Source organism: Marmota flaviventris, chromosome 4 (genome assembly GCF_047511675.1).
Source record: "Marmota flaviventris isolate mMarFla1 chromosome 4, mMarFla1.hap1, whole genome shotgun sequence".
In the NCBI taxonomy this organism is placed as follows: Eukaryota; Metazoa; Chordata; class Mammalia; order Rodentia; family Sciuridae; genus Marmota; species Marmota flaviventris.
The window spans coordinates 35,741,560-35,761,675 of record NC_092501.1 but is presented as its reverse complement, the minus strand read 5'-3'; the positions used below and the strand labels follow the sequence as shown (position 1 = coordinate 35,761,675).

General features: G+C 36.5%; 1 protein-coding gene across 2 annotated transcripts in view; it reads left to right on the top strand.

Moving 5' to 3' along the window:
* The first annotated feature begins 6,624 nt into the window (after positions 1 to 6,624).
* The window catches only part of Rpp30 (ribonuclease P/MRP subunit p30), a 36,476-nt gene continuing 22,984 nt past the window's right edge, over positions 6,625 to 20,116 (top strand). Inside the window, exons 1-6 of one of the 2 annotated variants that reach the window (XM_027940007.2) lie at positions 6,625 to 6,742; positions 10,624 to 10,679; positions 11,274 to 11,330; positions 11,624 to 11,698; positions 14,180 to 14,251; positions 16,880 to 16,996. In XM_027940007.2, coding sequence (XP_027795808.2) covers positions 6,661 to 6,742; positions 10,624 to 10,679; positions 11,274 to 11,330; positions 11,624 to 11,698; positions 14,180 to 14,251; positions 16,880 to 16,996 — 459 coding nt within the window. In that variant the 5' untranslated portion in view covers positions 6,625 to 6,660. The remainder of the gene's footprint in view (positions 6,743 to 10,623; positions 10,680 to 11,273; positions 11,331 to 11,623; positions 11,699 to 14,179; positions 14,252 to 16,879; positions 16,997 to 20,116) is intronic. The other variant, XM_027940008.2, reaches the window with a different exon arrangement.

Sequence of the window (20,116 nt, the reverse complement as noted above, 5' to 3'; positions counted from 1 at the left end):
TTTTCATCATGGATGTTAGTAATATGATTTTTCTCTCTCCTTCTCTTCATTAGTATGGCTAATGGTTTACCAATTTTATTTATTTTTTTCAAAGAACCAGCTTTTTGTTTTGTCAATTTTTTCAATTGTTTATTTTGTTTCAATTGCATTGATTTCAGCTCTGGTTTTAATTATTTCCTGTCTTGTACTGCTTTGGGGTTTGATTTGTTCTTCTTTTTCTAGGACTTTGAGATGTAATGTTAGGTCACTTATTTTTTGACTTTTTCTTCTTTGAAGGAATAAACTCCATGCAATTAACTTTCCTCTTAGTACTGCCTTCATAGTGTCCCAGAGATTTCAATATGTTGTATCAGTGTTCTCATTTACCTCTAAGAATTTTTTAATCTCCTCTTTAATGTCTCTTGCAACCCATTGTTCATTCAGTCACATATTATTTAGTCTCCAGGTGTTTGCATAGCTTCTATTTTTTATTTTATCATTGATTTCTAATTTCATTCCATAAAGATCTGATAGAATTCAGGGTAATATCTCTATTTTTTTGTATCTGCTAATAGTTGCTTTGTGGCATAATATATGTTCTATTAGAGAAGGATCCATGTGTTGCTGAGAAGAAAGTGTATTTGCTTGTTGATGGATGAAATATTAGTTAAGTCTAAATTATTAATTATATCACTTAATTCTGTAGTTTCTTTATTCAGCTTTTGTTTATAAGATCTACCCAGTATTGAAAGAGGTGTGTTAAAGTCACCCAGAATCATTGTGTTGTAGTCTATTTGACTCTTGAATTTGAGAAAAGTTTGTTTGATGAATGTAGATGCTCCATTTTGAGGGGGGATATATTTATAATTATTATGTCTTGTTGATATATGGTTCCCTTAAGCAATATGAAATGTTCTTCTTTATCCCTTTTGATTAACTTTGGCTTGAAGTCTACTTTATTTGATATGAGGATGGAGACCCCTGCTTGTTTCCATAGTCCATATGAGTGATATGTTTTTCCCCAACCTTTTACCTTCAGTCTATGTATGGCTTTTCCTATGAGATGAGTCTCTTGAAGGCAGCATATTGTTGGGTCTTCTTTTTTAATACCCCTCTTTGATGATTTTCATTGTTGTTTTTCATTTTTTCCTCATGGAACATTTTGCTAAGGATATTCTGTAAATTTTTTTAACTTGTTTACCATGGAAGGTTTTTATTTCATCATCAAATCTAAATCTTAATTTTGCTGGATATAAGATTTGTGGTTGGTGTCCATTTTCTTTCAGAGCTTTGTATATGTTGTTATAGGATCTTCTAGTTTTCAGGGTCTGGGTTGAAAAAACTGCAGATATCCTAATTGAGTTTCCTCCTATATATAATCCTATTCCTTTCTCTTGTGGCTTTTAAAATTCTCTTCTTATTCTGTATGCTAGGAATTTTCATTATAATGTGCCTTCGTATGGATCTGTTGTAATTTTGTACATTTGGTGTCCTGTAAGCCTCTTGTATTTGATTTTGCAATTCATTTTTCATGTTTGGAAAAAATTTGATATTATTTCATTGAATAGGTTGTTCATTCCTTTGGTTTGGAACTATATGCTTTCTCTGTCTCAATAATTCTTAAATTTGGTCTTTTTATGTTATCCCACAATTCTTGAATATTCTGCTCATTATTTCTTACCATCTTCACTGTGTGGTCAACATTCTTTTCAAGATTATATATTTTGTCTTAATTGTCTGAGGTTCTGTTTTCCAAGTTATCTAATCTTTTGGTGATGATTTCTATTGAGCTTTTAATTTGATTTATGTTTCTTTCATTTCAAGGATTTCTTTTTGGGGTTTTTTTCAAAACCTCTCTCCTTATTGAAGTAATTTTTTGCTTCCTGTATTTGCTTATGTAACAGTTTATCAAAATGATCTTTTGCTGCCTGCATTTACTCTCTTATATCATCCTTTAATTCACAGACCATTTTAGTTATGTACATCCTGAGCTTCTCCTCTGTAATTTTTTCTGTTGTACTAGCCATGGATTCTAATAATGTAATATCTTGGTTTGTTAGGGGCACTTTCTTCCTTTGTATTTTCATGTTGTTCATGGGTCTTCCCTTCTAGCACTGTGGATCTGAGGCATTACAGTTTTAACCCTAAGGCTTATAGTGTCCCTGCAGGTTTCTAAAACCTCTCCTTTAAGGGAGAGAACAGTGTGAATACATCCCAATACAAACAATATGCAGCCTTAAACCAAATAGTTGCTATTAAGATGTTTACAGTTTTGTCACAATATACAGAAATGGGAAGTTCAATTATTATCTACATTATAAACAGTAGGTTTGCACAAAGGTCTACAGTTTCTGATGGTGGACAATGAGAGAACCGGTGGTAAGGTGTAGGATGAGATGTTGAGAGGGTAGGGGGTGAGGATATAGAGTTATTAGATCTTAGAAAGTGTGAAAGAGAAATCTAAAGAAGTTGGTTAGTAGCAGGAGAAGAGAGAGAAAGTGATTTTGGGGAGACAAGTGGAAAGACAGTAGAGTACAAAAACCAAGCAAACATAAATATTAAGAAAAGTAAAAAATGTAAAAATAGGAGATAAAAGAATATACAATACCACGGTAATACACCATTCAGACATCTCAGTCCTCAGTAGCCTAATTCATAACAAGTACTTCGTTTCACAAATGTTGGGGATGTGAGGGTGGGAGGAGAGAGAGAGGGGGGAAAAATCTCAAAAAAAGATGCAAAGATTGTTTTGTTTTTTCTTTTGGAGATCAGTATCTTTCTAGCTTCCTTTCTCACCCAATAGGTGAATGAGGATGGTAAAGTTCTTAAGGTGGGAGGGTTGTTTTGGGGGGCATAGGCCCTGGAGGTAGAGTATAGTACTTGCTGGTCCCCTATGGGAGACTGCATCCCAAGGATCTCCTTTGGGGTCCATTCGTGTGATGTGGGCACCTGGCCTTACCTTCTTATATCGCCTATAGATCTCACAATTCCTGGTCTCTAATTTAGTCTCTAAACTGTGTCTCACTCACCCCCTCCCTTTCTACTTCCCAATCAGAAACCTTTCTCTTAAGAGGTCTTGTGGGCTGCGCTCTGGGGGCTGCACACCTGTTGCAGAGTGCTGTTTTATACTGGGCAGTTCAGGACTTTGTTTTGCCAGCTAGGATCAGCTGTGTAGCCACTGACACTGTGCCAGGTTAGCAGCTGCTAGGGAGAGGGTGCAGTTGGGGATTTTGGGTAACTTGATATTGTTTCTAAGCCCCAATCAGTATTCTAAGCTGGGAGTTGCCCCAACTAAAGATGGCGATGAAGGCATCCCAAAATGGAGGTGGCTGCTTTCAGCGATGGAGTGTCAGGTCCAGTGGGGCCAGGCAGTGGTGATGAGTAGCATATTCAGAGATGCAGCTCTGTGACATGCAGTATTGTGGCTGGTAGATGTCACAGGACCAAGTAAAGTGTCCCCAGGTGCAGGCTACCACATGTAGGGGACTGTGGCATGGTTGTAGTGCCACAAGACGGAGGGGACTGGAGGAGCCCATGTTGATAGATGGGAGTCCACGCTGGAATGGCAGCCAGAATTCCCACGTGGGCTGTGGCTGGGATTCCTGCACCAGTGAGCGGCCAAGAGTCCTGCACAGGTGCTAATGCCAGTGGTCCTACTGGGGCACCCGGAGGACCTGTGTGGACCTGTAATTTTTTAATCACAGGCATATTTTGTATTCTAAAGAAGTGAGAATAATCTCTAATAATCAAAGAATGTTATCATGCTAATTTTTTATAACATAGAGGTCTTCGTCTGTCATTTTCCAAGTTTGACATTAACATAGGTATAAAAATACTTTGTTTTCAAAATATACTTCACTTTCATCTTAATAATACTGAAAATAAAACTCTCTAAAGCTGTATGCAAGGATAGACTACTCCAGCACATAAAGTGAGAAAACTGTCACTGACATCATTATTACATCAGGTCAGTAATAATAAACACAAGTTTCTGGGGGAAGGTAAGAAGGTGAGGGAAGAATTACTCCTGGATTGGTGTGAGAGTCTCAGTAGAGTTCTAGTTTTATGTCTTAATGTAGGTCCTCTTGGGAAAAGTTGGGAAGATAGTTGACTTCACAGACTTCCCTGCTGTTTCGTAATTAGATCAAATGTAATATCTGCCTGGTGGAAAGGAATCTTTTTTTTTAGCCTCCCCAAGAACTCCTATAAACACCCCATCATTTGGAATAGAAGAGAAAGGTTTTGTTTGAGTTGCTGCACATCATGTCAGTGTCTCATACACATAGTCCAGTGACTTTCCAGCTAAATCATTATGGAATTTAATAATTTAATAGTGCTGCAATTGTGCTGACATGGGTATGAAGTTGAACAAGAAGTCATGGGTTTGGTTATTCAATTGACAACTTTTGACTAAGCACCACCTGCTTTGTGATGGCTCTGGATATGCCCTAAGACCTCAGCATCATGTAACTCCTCTACTCCATGCAGCAAAAGCATTACCTCTTCCAAGAAATCATCCTTTTCTCCCTCCAAGTCTTCCAAACTTCCCCCTCAGTCTGGGAGAGAAAACCCTTCCCAGTGCTCCCAACATATCTGTGCAAATCAAGTAGTGCTTTCTTGCCTGGCTCCTCCTCAGTCTTAAGCTGCAAGAGGACACAAGCTAGTGGAAAGCTTCTTGGCTGACCCAGGAAGAATGAACCATATGAAAGGAGAAAAAGACTAACCAAGATCTATAGGTCAGTCCAAGAAAGCAAGGTCTTTAGAGAGAATGAGAGGGGATCAAAGGTTACTTTGAATACAAAAAAAAAAAAAAAAAAAAGAAAAAAAGAAAGAAAGAAAAAGAAGAAGAAGAAGAAAGAAAAAATTCACCTTCTTAGTTTGTATCCATCCCATTTATTGACTCTTGATTTTAATTCTTGTGCTATAGGAGACTTATTGAGTTGGGGCCTAATCTGACATGATGGAGATTTGGACCTACTTTTTCTTCTAATAGGAACAGTGTCTCTGGTTTAATTCCTAGGTCTTTGATCCTCTTTGAGTTAAATTTTGTGCATGGTGAGAGATAGGAGCTTAATTTCATTTTGTTGCATATGATTTCTAGTTTTCCCAGCACCATTTGTTGAAGAGGCTATCTTTTCTCCAATGTATGTTTTTGGTGCCTTTCTCTAAGACAACTGTAGTTATGTGGGTTAGTCTCTGTGTTCTCTACTCTGTACCATTGGTCTACCATTCTATTTTGGTGCCAATATCATGCTGTTTTTGTTACTATTGCTCTCTGTAATATAATTTAAGGTCTGGTATTTGTCTAGATTTGGTCATATGTGAAAATGCCTGTGTACTCCCACAAAAATCAATATTTTTTTTAATAAAAAGCAATGGGTTTATCTTTTGACCTTGTTTCATTTGTGCAAGTAATATTTTTATTTAGGAAATATCAAGTATTGACAAAGACAAAATACTACTTCTTTACAAAAGTCATTCAAGAGGAAAAAAATGCTTCCACAGGAACAGATTCCTCTTCACACTCTCTTGTGTAATCAATAAGAAAACCAATTGAGACCAATAAGTAAAGGAGTACTACCTCAACATGTGGTCCACAAGAGAAAGACTTCTTGTGTACTGTTTGTGATCAGTAAATGCAGAAAGTGAAAATGTTTAGAAATAGCATTGATACATCGTCCCACTATAGAAGCTGGCTACTCTTATTTCAGTTGGTTAGGGGACAGTTCAGATGATGTCACATTGAGGAGTCGCAAAGGGTTGGACCTGCTTACTGGTAATGCATAAGAGACCACATGCTGGCAGGTGAGAGAGGAGGAGACTGGTCCTTTGTTGCGGATAGTCTGGGAAGCACTGACAGTAAATTATACAGTAGTTTCACAATTTTATGTTGTCGGATAATTAATATACCAATCTTCAATTTACACAAAATTCAGAAAAGTGGAAGCATCGAGTGTGTCGTATATACTTTGTATATTTTTTCAGATGGAAAACTGTAAAAACATTTCAGTTTCGTGACTATCAAACTTGTCTGGCTAGGCCAACTTTGGCGTTCACCGCTCATCCTAGGGAGAGCCCTGCCATCTCGTGGGGGAAGCTGTTAGGTGTAACAGAGAAGCGCTTATCAGTTCTGACTGCAAAAATACTTCTTTCAGTCCTTTTTTGAGGTCTTAAAGTTTGTGTTTCTCTGTCTCTCTCTCTCTCTCACACACTCTCTCTCTCTCTCTCACACACACACACACACACACCCCTTCCCGTTAAATCTACTTTAAACTTAAAATTCTATTTTATAACGCAATGGACTTTGGAGAAAGGAAAGAAAACTGGATTACTACTCTTTACACGGCGCAAATGTCTTGTTCGTGGTAAATGCCCAATCGCTGCCGTACGGGTGCATTTTGAATAACCCACTTTCTACATGGTAAGAGGGATGTTGGGAGATTTGAACCCCTCCAGAAGGAACCAAACATTCTCACAAGACAAAGAAGGACTGAAGTGAATCTGTTGATTTGAACATGCTAATTTTTCTGGCGCTTGAAGGCAAAGAAAGTCTCAGCGCATCCCGGAAGTAGTCATTCCGAGAGAGGGGCGGGCCGTGCCGGTAAACCACAACTCCCAGCATGCCCCGGGGCAAGCCGACGACTGCGCAGAAGCGCGCGCGGGCGCTCACGGAACTTCAGCATGGCGGTGTTTGCAGATTTGGACATAAGAGCGGGTTCCGACCTGAAGGCTCTGCGCGGACTCGTGGAGACTGCCGCTCATCGTGAGTCTCCCTGGCCTCGCGGGTCGCAGCGCCTACCCCTCGCTCGATAGTTCTGCCAGTTCTCGTTCAGATCTCCTGGGGTCTCTGGGATGTCACTAGAAGCTGATGCTGTTACCCTAATCCCTGGTGTGGGAAACTCAAAAGATTCTAGAGGAATTTTAAGCAGTCCTGTTCCTTTTTTTTTTTTGTAATATTGAGGGAACAGGCCCAAGGAGGACAAGGGATTTTCGTAGGGCCCCATAGCTGAAGTGTGGCAGATGCCAGGGCTGGACTCCTAATGTGCTTTTAATCAGTCCTTTCTGACTCTCAGTAAAGAGTCTAAGCAAGTTCTGGAGACTGGGGCACAGTCAGGGAGTATGGAGAGTCAGAGAATGGAGAGGACATAGGAGTTTTTAAAATTTGGAACAGTAATACTTAAGAGGGATGGTAGATTGGGCACAGGACATACGTGACAGGAGAGAATGGGAAACATGGCTAGAATGTCAGTGTTATTCATGTTTGAGTCAAAGGGAAGCTAAAGCCCAAGAAATGAGACTCTTTTAATTATTATAGTTTATCACGGGTTTTATCTCTCTTAGACTGTAAAGTATGGGTATAGAGGAGATCAAAGAATAAAGAGGTTGGTGCAATAACATCCATTCCTAAGAGAACAGTCTCAGGTCCTTGTGAGAGCTGATTATTGCTATTTCTCAGAAGTGACGCTAGAAACCATCACAATCCTCCTGTGTAGTGTAAGTCATCTTTAGATTGCTTATAATAATTAATATGATGCAAATGCTGGGTAAATAGTTGGTATATGCATTGGTTAGGACATAATTATAAGGGGGAAAAGTCTGCATAGTACAGTCACAGCCCATTACCTACCCCACCCCACCACCCCCTGAAAAATATTTTCTGACCATGGTTGGTTGAATCCAAAGATTCAACTGTATCCACAGAAAAAGGACTCTTTCAATTGCAGCTATTAATTAACATTTCCTCTCTGTACTTTGCTCATCAGTAGAATGAAGAGGGTAGACATAATTCCTGGAACCATTTAGCACTAATATTTTTTTTAGCAGTTTCTATAAAATAAATTTTCCTGGATGTAACTTCAAGTATTACCTTCTCAATGAATCTTTTCCTAATGTTGTCCCCTTAATGAATACATGAGCTTCTTTAGAAATGGACCATGTATTCTTCTGTTACCTTATGCCCAATATAGTCAATCAGCAGGTAGTGGTACATGACAGTTACTCAGTTAATGAGTGGAGTAAGCAAACTGAACATCTTTTTAAAAATACACACAGAAAAGAAACATTATAATGATTTCTTTAGAGAATCACCCAGTTTAAAATATGCTTGAAAGACATGTCATTTATGTGCAGTATTAGTCATTCTCTATTTCTTTTTTATTTTTAATGCTTTTATTATTGTCTTATATATTACAGTGGGGTTTATTTTGACATCATTATAAATGCATAAAATATAATTTGCTCCATATTAATCTTCAGTACTTCTGCTTTTCCTTCCTTTTTCCTCCCCTGATATACTTCCTGTACTCTGTTGGTCTTCCTTCTATTTATTTAATGTTTCTTTTCTTTGGGGGGGGTGCCATTATAGTTATTCATAAAAGTGGAGTTCATCGTGATATATTCATATGTGCACATTTCCTCCCTTTTCTAATCCCTCCTTTCTCCCTTTTGATCTCCTTCCTTGACTCCACTGTTCTCCCTTCTATCTTCTTGAGATCCCCCTTTTAAATTTCTAGCTCCCTCATATAATAGTAGTTTATTTAAAAATGAAATGAAAGGCTGGATGCGGTGGTGCATCCTGTAATCCCAGTGGCTCAGGAGGCTGAGGCTGGAGGATCACAAGGTCAAAGCCAGCCTGAACAACTTAGTGAGACCCTGTCTCAAATTAAAAAGAGTTGGCCCTGGGTTCAATCCCTGATACCTGGAAAAAAATATGAAATACAAGGTCATTTCAACTTATGAGTCAAAAGGCAAAAGACTATGTTTTAGTCTGTGGAAATTTTTAAACCCTAAAGAAGACAAAGCCCCCATTTTTAGTTTATGATGTTATATAAGAAACCAGAGATAAGCTTCAGATATAAGATATATGAATTTAAGAAAATACACCAAAGACTGATTGGGGAATTACTCCTAAGATGCCAGATGAAGAGTACTTTAGGAGAAAGTTTTGTGGGAAAACAGTTTTCTTGACATTTCTGAAAAACAAGGACATTGTTTAATAACCAAATGATATCCTAAATGGTATAAAAAATTTTAGCATAGACTTGGGAGTGGTAAAGAAGAATGGGAAGGAAGTATGGTTGGTTGATTTGACTGGGTGAAAAGCAAAGACCAAAGTATAGGAATATTTTTGTTTTTAAATATTGCTTTCTCCAGGGGCTCTTTTCTGCCCCCACCCTGCAACCATGTTTCATTCTGCTGGGTTTTCCATAGAACCTTTCCTTAATGACAACAAAAAATTATTTACATATGATGACTTGTTTAATTGCCTTAATTCTCCAATGAAACATAGGATGAGAACTGTTTTATTTACCTTGTGTGCTCAGTACTTGGCTTAGGGCCTGTCAAGTAGTGAAGGCTCCATAAATATGTGAAGGAGGAAGGAAAGAAGGAAGTTAGAAAAACTGATGATAGGAAGACCACAATTTGGCATCACCATGCATTATTTTGAATATTAATAACTTGTCATCCCATTGGTTTAGATAACTTAAAGATTAGAGTTATGATTTAGATGCATCTTAAGTAGACCAAATGTCCAGAGCAATGTTAACTGTGAGGAGGAAGGTAAAGCAAGCTGCTGGCCTCAAAGAATTCCCAATCTGCTGATGGTAGGCAGCTGAAAAGGAGAAGTGGGTGGTGGTGTGATGAAGTCATCACTCCCATCTGTCCTTAGGAGAGGGAGGAAATAGGGTGAAAAGCAAAAGAAATGAATGATACTAAAGGTAATAGTGAAAGGTGTTAACTTGGTGTGATGAAAATGAACATAGGGACATGAAAGAGAGTGTTGATTAGAAAGAGCACAAAGTTAAAAGGCTTTAGTATCATGCCACCAATACGTCATAGTAGTGAAAGCCCTGACTATGTGACTAGCAGTGTTATAAAATACTTTTTGTATATTATCTCATTTAATTCTTATGATCAGCATATGAAATGAGTGCTGTTATTATCACTGTTTGACAGATGAAGAACCGAAACTACAATTAAGTAACTTATAAGAGGTAGTGCTTAGATTTGAAAGGAGACAGCTTAGATTTGAAAGGAGACAAAGTTCCCACCATAACTGCTTTGCTAAACTGCCTCCTTTTCTTTTCCTTTTTTCTTTTTTTATTTCCCAGTACTGAGATTCAAACCTGTGTGTCTGACCACGTGTTTGTGTTGCATAAATGAAGAGCTAATAGATGTTTCAAGGCAGTTTTTCATGTAAACTTATACAAGTTGAGAATCCCTCATCAAAAATGCTTGTAACCAGAGTGTTTTCAATTTGAGAGGTTTTCAGATTTTGAAATATTTGCATAGGCTTTACCAACAATCAAAAAGTTTTAGATTTTGGATTAGGGATACTCAACCTATATTCTCTTCTCTTTTGTCCTCAGCTCTCAACCCCCATACCCTCTTAAAGAGCACAATGAATGGCATTATGCTTTTAAACTGTGACCCTCTCTCCCATTTCTACCTTCCAGCAGTAGTTCAGCATGTATAAACCCATCACCTACAACACGGACCTGCTCACAGAAGAGACCAACTTCTTTGTGATCAAGTTGGATCCCAGCAAAGTGTTTAAGAGCACTCCTAGTCTTGGCATAGAACCAGAATGGGCCTGTATGTATAGGAAAGAAAATACTTAAGTATTTCTGTTTTTCTTTTCAGTTGGATATTCAGTTGTTGCCATCAATCATGTTGTTGACTTTAAGGAAAAAAAACAGGTAAAATAAGATTTCTGAAGTTAGTAAGTTAGGAGATATTATTTATGTTCATCCTGGAATCATGGAAGCTGCAGATAAGCATTTGTCTTAAATGTACTGTCTTTGTGTACTATTATTTTATGTTAATAGTTGAGCTGATGTTTATTTGTATAAAATGATTGAGATTTTTGTGAAGTATTTTGCCATGGTGTAAGTACACAAAGTTGATTTGATGTTATTTAAGTCACTGTCAATAATGTTTAAAAGTGCACTGTTATCAACTAAACTGTTATTACAATATTTTATCTTTTATTGTCTTAAATTCTTAAGCACATTAGTAAATGTATATTTCTCTTTAGGCCAACAACTTTATCTTATAGATTACTTCTGCCTAAAAATTAGTTTTTGTCCCTTTTATTCACTGATGTTCTTAGCTGCTTCTCTGATCTTTTGTTTCCTTCCTTAAAAAAAAGAAGAGGTTATGTAGTCTCCTGAATACAAGAAATTAGCTTTCTTTCTTTAAAACAATGTATGTGAACCCCATGTCAAGTTTTCCATTTTGCATTGTACCTTTAACATGTACAATCTAAGATGACTGTTTGTCATTTGTTTTAGGAAATTGAGAAACCCATAGCTATTTCTGACCTCTTCCCAACTTTCCCAATTGTACAGGTAGGTTTTTTGTTGTTTAAGAAGTATAATATCCTGAAATAATCTTTTACTATTGATTTGGTACTTCTTTCTTCGTTAATCTTCCTTCCTAAAGTCCTGCAACTTTTAAATTATCTCATTATATAGTTAGATATGCATACATCATATTTTTATCTTTCTGAATTATAAACTCAGAGAACTAGGCTTTATTGATCTTTTCTATTCCTTATAGCTAGTCCCTTTTAATGAGTTCTTTCTGCTGGTAAAGAGGAAAATCAGTTTTATTTTTATGCTTTTGATATTTTTATTTATAGGGAAAATCAAGACCAATTAAAATTTTAACGAGATTGACAATTATAGTTACCGATCCATCTCACTGCAATGTTTTGGTAAGTTAATTATTTTTTCCTTTTCTTTTGGCCTTGTAACCTGTATTGAATGGTAAACATTGTTGCATTTCATCTCACCCCATTTTTACATCTCCCCACCACATTCATGACACTTACCTGCTTTCCTTATTCTTAGAATTCACACAGTATAACATGTTATGTGTTACTTGTGGTGAATGTGTAAAGATAACACAATTAAGAATTCCATGTCAACTATTAGTCATTGAACTCATCATATGAACCAGACATAAAGTGGGTGCTGGGAATATTGCTGTGAATAACACAGACATGGTCCTTGAACTTATAAAGCTTATAAGTTTAATTGATAAGCACTGAACAATTAATTATTTCAGACGTGAGGAATACCTTTAAAGGGGAAGTGGCAAATAAAGGATGCTCTGGGAGTGTATAACCTTAATAACTTATTCAAACTGAGGCCAGAAGAATCAGTAAGGGTTACCTAGGAGCCAAGCAAGAAAGTGTGTTTCTGCAGACAGCATACAAATGCCCTAAAACAAAGGAAAACTGTGTTCTAGGAAGTGAGAAAAGACCTGAAGGACTGAGCCTTGTGAGCTGGCTACCTCCTAACAGGAGGCAGGGAGGTACAATGCAAACAGGCAGGGAGGCTTAGGTGACGATTCCAAGAACAGTGGGAAGTCCTTGAAGCCTTTAACCAAGGGAACAAGATTATGGGGTTTGCTTTACAGAGAATATATTAGAGGAAGTAAAGGAGGGGGGAATTTGAGAGGCACGAAGGAGGGAGGATTGAGACTCCCTGCTAAGAGTGTGATATGGGAAGAAGAGATCTAGAACAGTCCTGAGGAACTTCACCATTTAATAGTGAAACAGAGGATGAACCAAGATTGAAGTTGGAAAAGGAACTACCCTAGAAGTAGGAAGCAATGAGGAAAGAAAATGGAAAGTAGGAACAAAAGGTGAGTAGGTAGCATCAATATATCAGAGTAGTCAAGCAGGAGAAGGGCTTAAAAAAAGTCAGTTGGATTTATTCATGAGAAAGTCATTGGCAGTCTTAGCAGAAACCATTTCCATCAATATGATTGAGATAGAAGAAAATACAAATAGTGTGTGCTGCTGACTTTGCATAGGAATTTGACCCCTTTATATATATATAAAGATTTTGTTAAATGGGAGAGATTCATGTGATAAGAAAGATCATCACGTGTGAGAGAGAGAAAATGAATCCCTGAGAAGGTGAGCTGTTTTATCTTTAGCAAGAACTGACACTTCCATGGTGGAACAGGAATGATGAAGGACAGACCGACTCACTTTATAACACTTGACAAAAGAACTTGTGAGAAGCCCAGTTTTGATATTTTATACAGCTATAAGGTAACATTTTGGTTCTCTAGGTCCAGATGGACATAAATAGAACTGACTTTTGATAGGACGGGAAGACTTTGATTTACTCTTGTTATCATGAACATCCTAGTGGCTCCTTTTTGTCCCCCATCCCAAGTGGAAATGGGCAAGTGGAGAAGAGAATCCTGATCCTAGCTTTTTCCAGAACCTTTAACCTGCCCTATCTTAGCCCAAGTTTGTCCAGTATGCCCTCTTACCTGCTTAAGCAAGGCACTGGCTGCTTCTCTTAAACTTTGGTCTAACTTGTATTATGCTTTGCCTTTTCATGAAGAAGAGGTTGTAAAATTTTAAAAGGTACCAACATACAAAGAAGAGCTATCACACTTTATTCTAGCATTCAAAGATTGTACATTTGAATATATATTTTCCAATCTTTTCACGTTTAGATACATACATTATAGGTTTGAGACTTTCTTTTATAAACAATAATGCTGTCTTTACTGATGTATTCTCCTGTCCTAGAACTCTCAGGTGTTTATTTGTATTTATATTTTTTGATGCTATTCTTTTTGTATCACATACATTGCATAGTACACATGAACTTAGTCTTGTATATTTTTTGTCTTGGGAAAAAAAAGGTGAATTCCATTGAGGACAAATTTATGTCCTAGTGATTTTGTATCCACATAGTAGGTGCTCAGTGAATGTCTGGCAAGCTCATTCACTAGATTGTAAGATCAAATAGTGGATACAGTGCTGTATGTCAGACACAATGTTTGGTCTACAGATAGGGAAGACCACAATTTAGCATTGCCGTGCCTTATTTTGAATATTAATAACTTGTCATTCCATTGGTTTAGATAACTTAAAGATTAGAGTTATGATTTAGATTCATCTTTAATAAACCAAATGTCCAAAGCAATGTTAACTGGTGTACATTTAAAGCATAACAAGTGTAAGAAGGAGGAGGATGATTAGTGGGTTAGGTGTTAGTACCTAATTCTCATGTGCTTTTCTGCCAACATACAAAGCAAAACAGAAAAATCAGTAGCACATTAGAAGTGTTATGTGATTGAAATGTAAGTGTAGCTAGATCACTGTGCAGAATTCCATGTATGTATATTTTTTGTTACTGTATTAATAACATTCTTCTGTCACTAGAGGGCTACTTCTTCAAGAGTCCGGCTGTATGATATTGTTGCAGTTTTTCCAAAGACAGAAAAACTATTTCATGTAAGTAACAATTAAGTAAAAGAAACGAATTCCATTTAACAAATTTGATATATGCCTTTGCAGGTGACATGTTTTATCCCATCTGAAAACTGTTAGGATTTTTCATTTACAGTTGAGCTCTAGAATTTCAGAGGTATATTTGAGGGGATGTGTGGTTTTTTTGTTTTGTGTGTTGTTTTATCTAGACAGTTTATGGGCTCAGTTTGAAAGAGCCCATTGAGTTTTTCCCTGTTGATTTTTTTTTTTTTTTTTTTGGTACCAGGGATTGAACCCAGGGGCACTTAATCCCTGAGCCACATTCCAAGCCCTTTTTATTTTTTATTTTGAGACAAAGTCTCACTAAGTTGCTTAGGGCCTCTCTAAGTTGCTGATACTTGCCTTGAACTTGAGATCCTCCTGCCTCAGCCTCTCCCGTTGCTGGGATTATAGGCATGTGACATCATGACTGACTCTCCTGTTTCTTTCTTTTTGCTACATTCATTCAAAACTTCTCTTGGATAAATATTGGTCCATCACCCTCTAGCTCTAAAATCACTTGAGTTTCTGCCCTTCTTATTCAACTGTTGCCGAAAATGGAAGAAAAGGACATGAAAGCTACACCCTCTGTTTCAGCTTCTACCTTTGCATGCTCTGAGGTTCTGCCCATATGCCAGTATGATTGTCAGCCTTTAGTCTTCCAGAAATTCTTCATAATCTATCATCTGCTAATATGATTTCTTTTGCTATTCTGAGAGCCTTTATGAATTGAATTCCTTTTGACTTTTAAAATTGCCATTTTGGTACCTTTGCAGGAAAGAAAGGAGCTTAACATGTATACTCATTTTGTCAACTTGAGATAGATGACCCTGGGCATTTTCAATTATTATAGTAAAGGAAAAAAAATCAACTGTAATGTCGTTTTTCAGGAATATGTTTCAATGTGTAAAATGAGGTATAACTATGTTTTAGAAAGTTTGGAAAGTTATCTTTATCTATGCTCAAAAAAGGATTCATCTGCCAGAGGTATATCTGCCAAAGGGGAAAAAAAAAATACTGGTCTTAGATGTTTTAATTTTACCTCTGTTCTTTTTTAAGCAAAATTTGTTCTAAAATTGTAATTTTGTTGTTGTTTGTCTTAACTTTATCTAGTAGATGGAGCTATTGACTAGAGTCTGATGTGTGATAGGTTTAGTTTTTAAGGAACACTGTGAATTCTTAATTATATAAATGGAGGGAAACACCAAAACTTATCCATAGATACCTATTCTCTTTTGGTAGCATTTTTATAAAATGCAAAATTATAGTAATTCTCAATAACTTTGTTTCAGTTAAAGGGATGAGTAGAGTAGTTTTTAGACATCAAAGATCTCTATGGAAGTTTTAAATCAGTCATGTTTCATCCTTACCAGTAGGTTTACAGTTGAGTCTGGATATTTGATTTTTCAGGTTCCACAAGTAAAGTGTGATTCATTACTGAAATCACTGTATAAAGAGGACCATGGACTTTGCAAAATTGTTAAGCAACTGCAACTTAGTTTTGTTATTAAGTAGTAACTCAGCCATTGCATAGACTAAAAAAGTTGATCATATACCATGTTTTTTGTTTTATAATTGATTTCTGAATTAATTTTGAAGATCATATAATTTATGTTTCCATGACCCTTTACTAGTGATTAGGGAAACAAAATAAGTAACATTTTAGCTAGAAAAAATGTACTTATAGAACCTTCCAAAGACTTTTATGTGTTTATTTCTTTAACTTATGCAGCAATCTCAGGATAATTAGGCTGAGTATTTACTACTATCCCCTTTTTATAGAAGTGAAAACTGAGACTTAAGCTAAATGATTTGCTATAAATACCCCAGCAAGTATGTAATAGAGGTAGGACTTAGATTTTAGATTATAAATATATATGGCAGTTTTATCTTATTCATTTATCTTATTACTTTTTTTTTCTCAGACTATTCAAATTTGAACTTGCTGAAAAAATGCTTTATGGTGATGGATGGAACAGTCAGAAATATTTTGGAAATGGAAGATATATATAAAATATAAAAAATTCACACAGTAATTGTTTGGAATTGACTGATATTCCAAAAGTTACATGAGAACAGTTTTTAAAATTGGAATATCTCCATGTAAATCATACCCATTCTTCAGTTGAAGTTAGAATTCTTCCTATTTCCTGGAGAAAATAATTTAAAAAGATATCTTCCTTCTCATTATAAAGGTTTTGTTAAGTTTTTCATGGTTTATAGTCAGGTCAGGTGCAAGCAGTATGTTGTTTGATAGGTTGCTTTCCATAAGTGATTTGTTTTCTATGCAAGTTTATTACCCAGAATTTTAATGGATATTCAGATAGGTTTGATATTCTAAAAGTTAGGTCTCTAATATGAGTCATAAAGTGTTTAGATTTTATACTAGAAAGTATTGATATATATGTGTACTTGTATATGTACATTTAATAAGTAATTACTTATTAAGTAATTAAAAATAAATAAAAATGTATATATACAAGTACACGTATACATCAATATTTTCTGGTATAAAATCTAAACACTTTAAATAGCATCATTTCCACAGGAAATAGCATACTGTTTTCCACAGCATGGAAGATGTCTCATAAAAAAGAAACTCTGTTCCCTTAGCTTCTCCAGGGGATAAGGCAAAGATTAAAGATCATCACAGAGAGTGGATCTACTGGCCATGCCTCCTTGGGATCAGGGACAACCGTGGAATATTACAGAGAGATAGAGAGTTGCCTGGTACGTTTAGGAGCTTCCAAGTCATTTATTCCCATTTAAGATTAAAGTAACTGAGCAGGATAGAGGAAAACTCAGGTTATTTACTCCAGTAGACTCTGAACTGCTTAGATTAGGCACCCTATCAGTTTAAAGAAATATTGAGCCTACTTTTCCAGTATGTGTCTGTTTCTTGAAAGTATTTCATGTTCCATTATGCCAGTGCGCTTTGCAAAATATACATATAAAACAAATTTTAGGAAAGTGAATTAAGAAATAAATGAAAATAGAACTACTGTTTTTTTCTCTGCTCCTCAAATCTATGCCTTCTCTTTGCAGGGCACTGTTATAGAGTAACATTCAAGGCCATTTTCTCAGGATATGGTCTTCTAGCTTCAGATTTTCCTGTGATATTTGTTAAAATGCATATCGTTAGGCTCAACTTATTGAATGAATCATGGGAGATGGGGGCCTGGTAATCTTCACTTTTAGTACATTTTTTAAGGGGAGTTTTGTGACCTCTAACATTGAGAACCACTGTTCATGATCATCTCTTTTCCTTTGTAAGCCTGACTCTCCCTGGTATACTGTTAATCAAAAATTCCAAAGTATATTATCCCAACATCCATGAAAGAAGCTTAGGGGCTACAGTGCACTGCGAACCCCTACCCTCCTATTCCCTTTGTGTCATAAAGGCAAAGATGTATGTATTTTTATGGAAATATGTTTTCTTTGTCGTAGGAGTCCCTGGTACACGTGCATGTGTGCACAAACACACAAAATGTATATGTATGTGTATACACACACACACACACACTTCACATATATGTATGTGGCTAATTAATATGAATTCATATGTAGTCTATCATTTTTCAGAGAAAGCTATTAGAAGATTCTTTTTTTATCATTTATTTTATTTTTTTTATAATTTTTATTGTTGGTTGTTCAAAACATTACATAGTTCTTGATATATCATATTTCACATTTTGATTCAAGTGGGTTATGAACTCCCATTTTTACCCCGTATACAGATTGCAGAATCACATCGGTTACACATCCACTGATTTACATATTGCCATACAAGTGTCTGTTGTATTCTCCTGCCTTTCCTATCCTCTGCTATCCCCCCTCCCCTCCCCGCTCCTCCCCTCCCCTCTTCTCTATCTACCCCATCTACTGTAATTCATTTCTCCCCCTTGTTTTTTTTTTTTTTCCCTTTCCCCTCACTTCCTCTTGTATGTAATTTTGTATAACCCTGAGGGTCTCCTTCCATTTCCATGCAATTTCCCTTCTCTTTCCCTTTCCCTCCCACCTCTCATCCCTGTTTAATGTTAATCTTCTTCTCATGCTCTTCTTCCCTACTCTGTTCTTAGTTACTCTCCTTATATCAAAGAAGACATTTGGCATTTGTTTTTTAGGGATTGGCTAGCTTCACTTAGCATAATCTGCTCTAATGCCATCCATTTCCCTGCAAATTCTATGATTTTGTCATTTTTTAATGCAGAGTAATACTCCAATGTGTATAAATGCCACATTTTTTTTAATCCATTCGTCTATTGAAGGGCATCTAGGTTGGTTCCACAGTCGCTATTGTGAATTGTGCTGCTATGAACATCAATTTAGCAGTGTCCCTGTAGTATGCTCTTTTTAGGTCTTTAGGGAATAGACCAAGAAGGGGAATAGCTGGGTCAAATGGTGGTTCCATTCCCAGCTTTCCAAGAAATCTCCATACTGCTTTTCAAATTGGCCGCACCAATTTGCAGTCCCACCAGCAATGTACAAGTGTACCCTTTTCCCCACATCCTCGCCAGCACTTGTAGTTGTTTGACTTCATAATGGCTGCCAATCTTACTGGAGTGAGATGGTATCTTAGGGTGGTTTTGATTTGCATTTCTCTGACTGCTAGAGATGGTGAGCATTTTTTCATGTACTTGTTGATTGATTGTATGTCCTCCTCTGAGAAGTGTCTGTTCAGGTCCTTGGCCCATTTGTTGATTGGGTTATTTGATTTCTTATTGTTTAATTTTTTGAGTTCTTTGTATACTCTGGATATTAGGGCTCTATCTGAAGTGTGAGGAGTAAAGATTTGTTCCCAGGATGTAGGCTCCCTATTTACTTCTCTTATTGTTTCTTTTGCTGAGAAAAAACTTTTTAGTTTGAGTAAGTCCCATTTGTTGATTCTAGTTATTAACTCTTGTGCTATGAGTGTCCTATTGAGGAATTTGGAGCCCAACCCCACAGTATGTAGATCGTAGCCAACTTTTTCTTCTATCAGACGCTGTGTCTCTGATTTGATATCAAGCTCCTTGATCCATTTTGAGTTAACTTTTGTGCATGGCGAGATAAAGGGATTCAGTTTCATTTTGTTGCATATGGATTTCCAGTTTTCCCAGCACCATTTGTTGAAGATGCTATCCTTCCTCCATTGCACGCTTTTAGCCCCTTTGTCAAATATAAGATAGTTGTAATATTGTGGATTGGTTTCTGTGTCCTCTATTCTGTACCATTGGTCCACTCGCCTGTTTTGGTACCAATACCATGCTGTTTTTGTTACTATTGCTCTGTAGTATAGTTTGAAGTCTGGTATCGCTATACCGCCTGATTCACACTTCCTGCTTAGCATTGTTTTTGCTATTCTGGGTCTTTTATTTTTCCATGTGAATTTCATGATTGCTTTATCTATTTCTACAAGAAATGCTGTTGGGATTTTGATTGGCATTGCATTAAACCTATAGAGAACTTTTGGTAATATTGCCATTTTGATGATGTTAGTTCTGCCTATCCATGAACAGGGTATATTTTTCCATCTTCTAAGATCTTCTTCTATTTCTCTCTTTAGGGTTCTGTAGTTTTCATTGTATAAGTCTTTCACCTCTTTTGTTAGGTTGATTCCCAAGTATTTTATTTATTTATTTTTTTTTTTGAGGATATTGTGAATGGAGTGATTGTCCTCATTTCCATTTCAGAGGATTTGTCCCTGATATACAGGAATGCCTTTGATTTATGCGTGTTGATTTTATATCCTGCCACTTTACTGAATTCATTTATTCGCTCTAATAGTTTCTTTGTAGACCCTTTTGGGTCTGCTAGGTATAGAATCATGTGATCTGCAAATAGTGATAATTTAAGTTCTTCTTTTCCTAT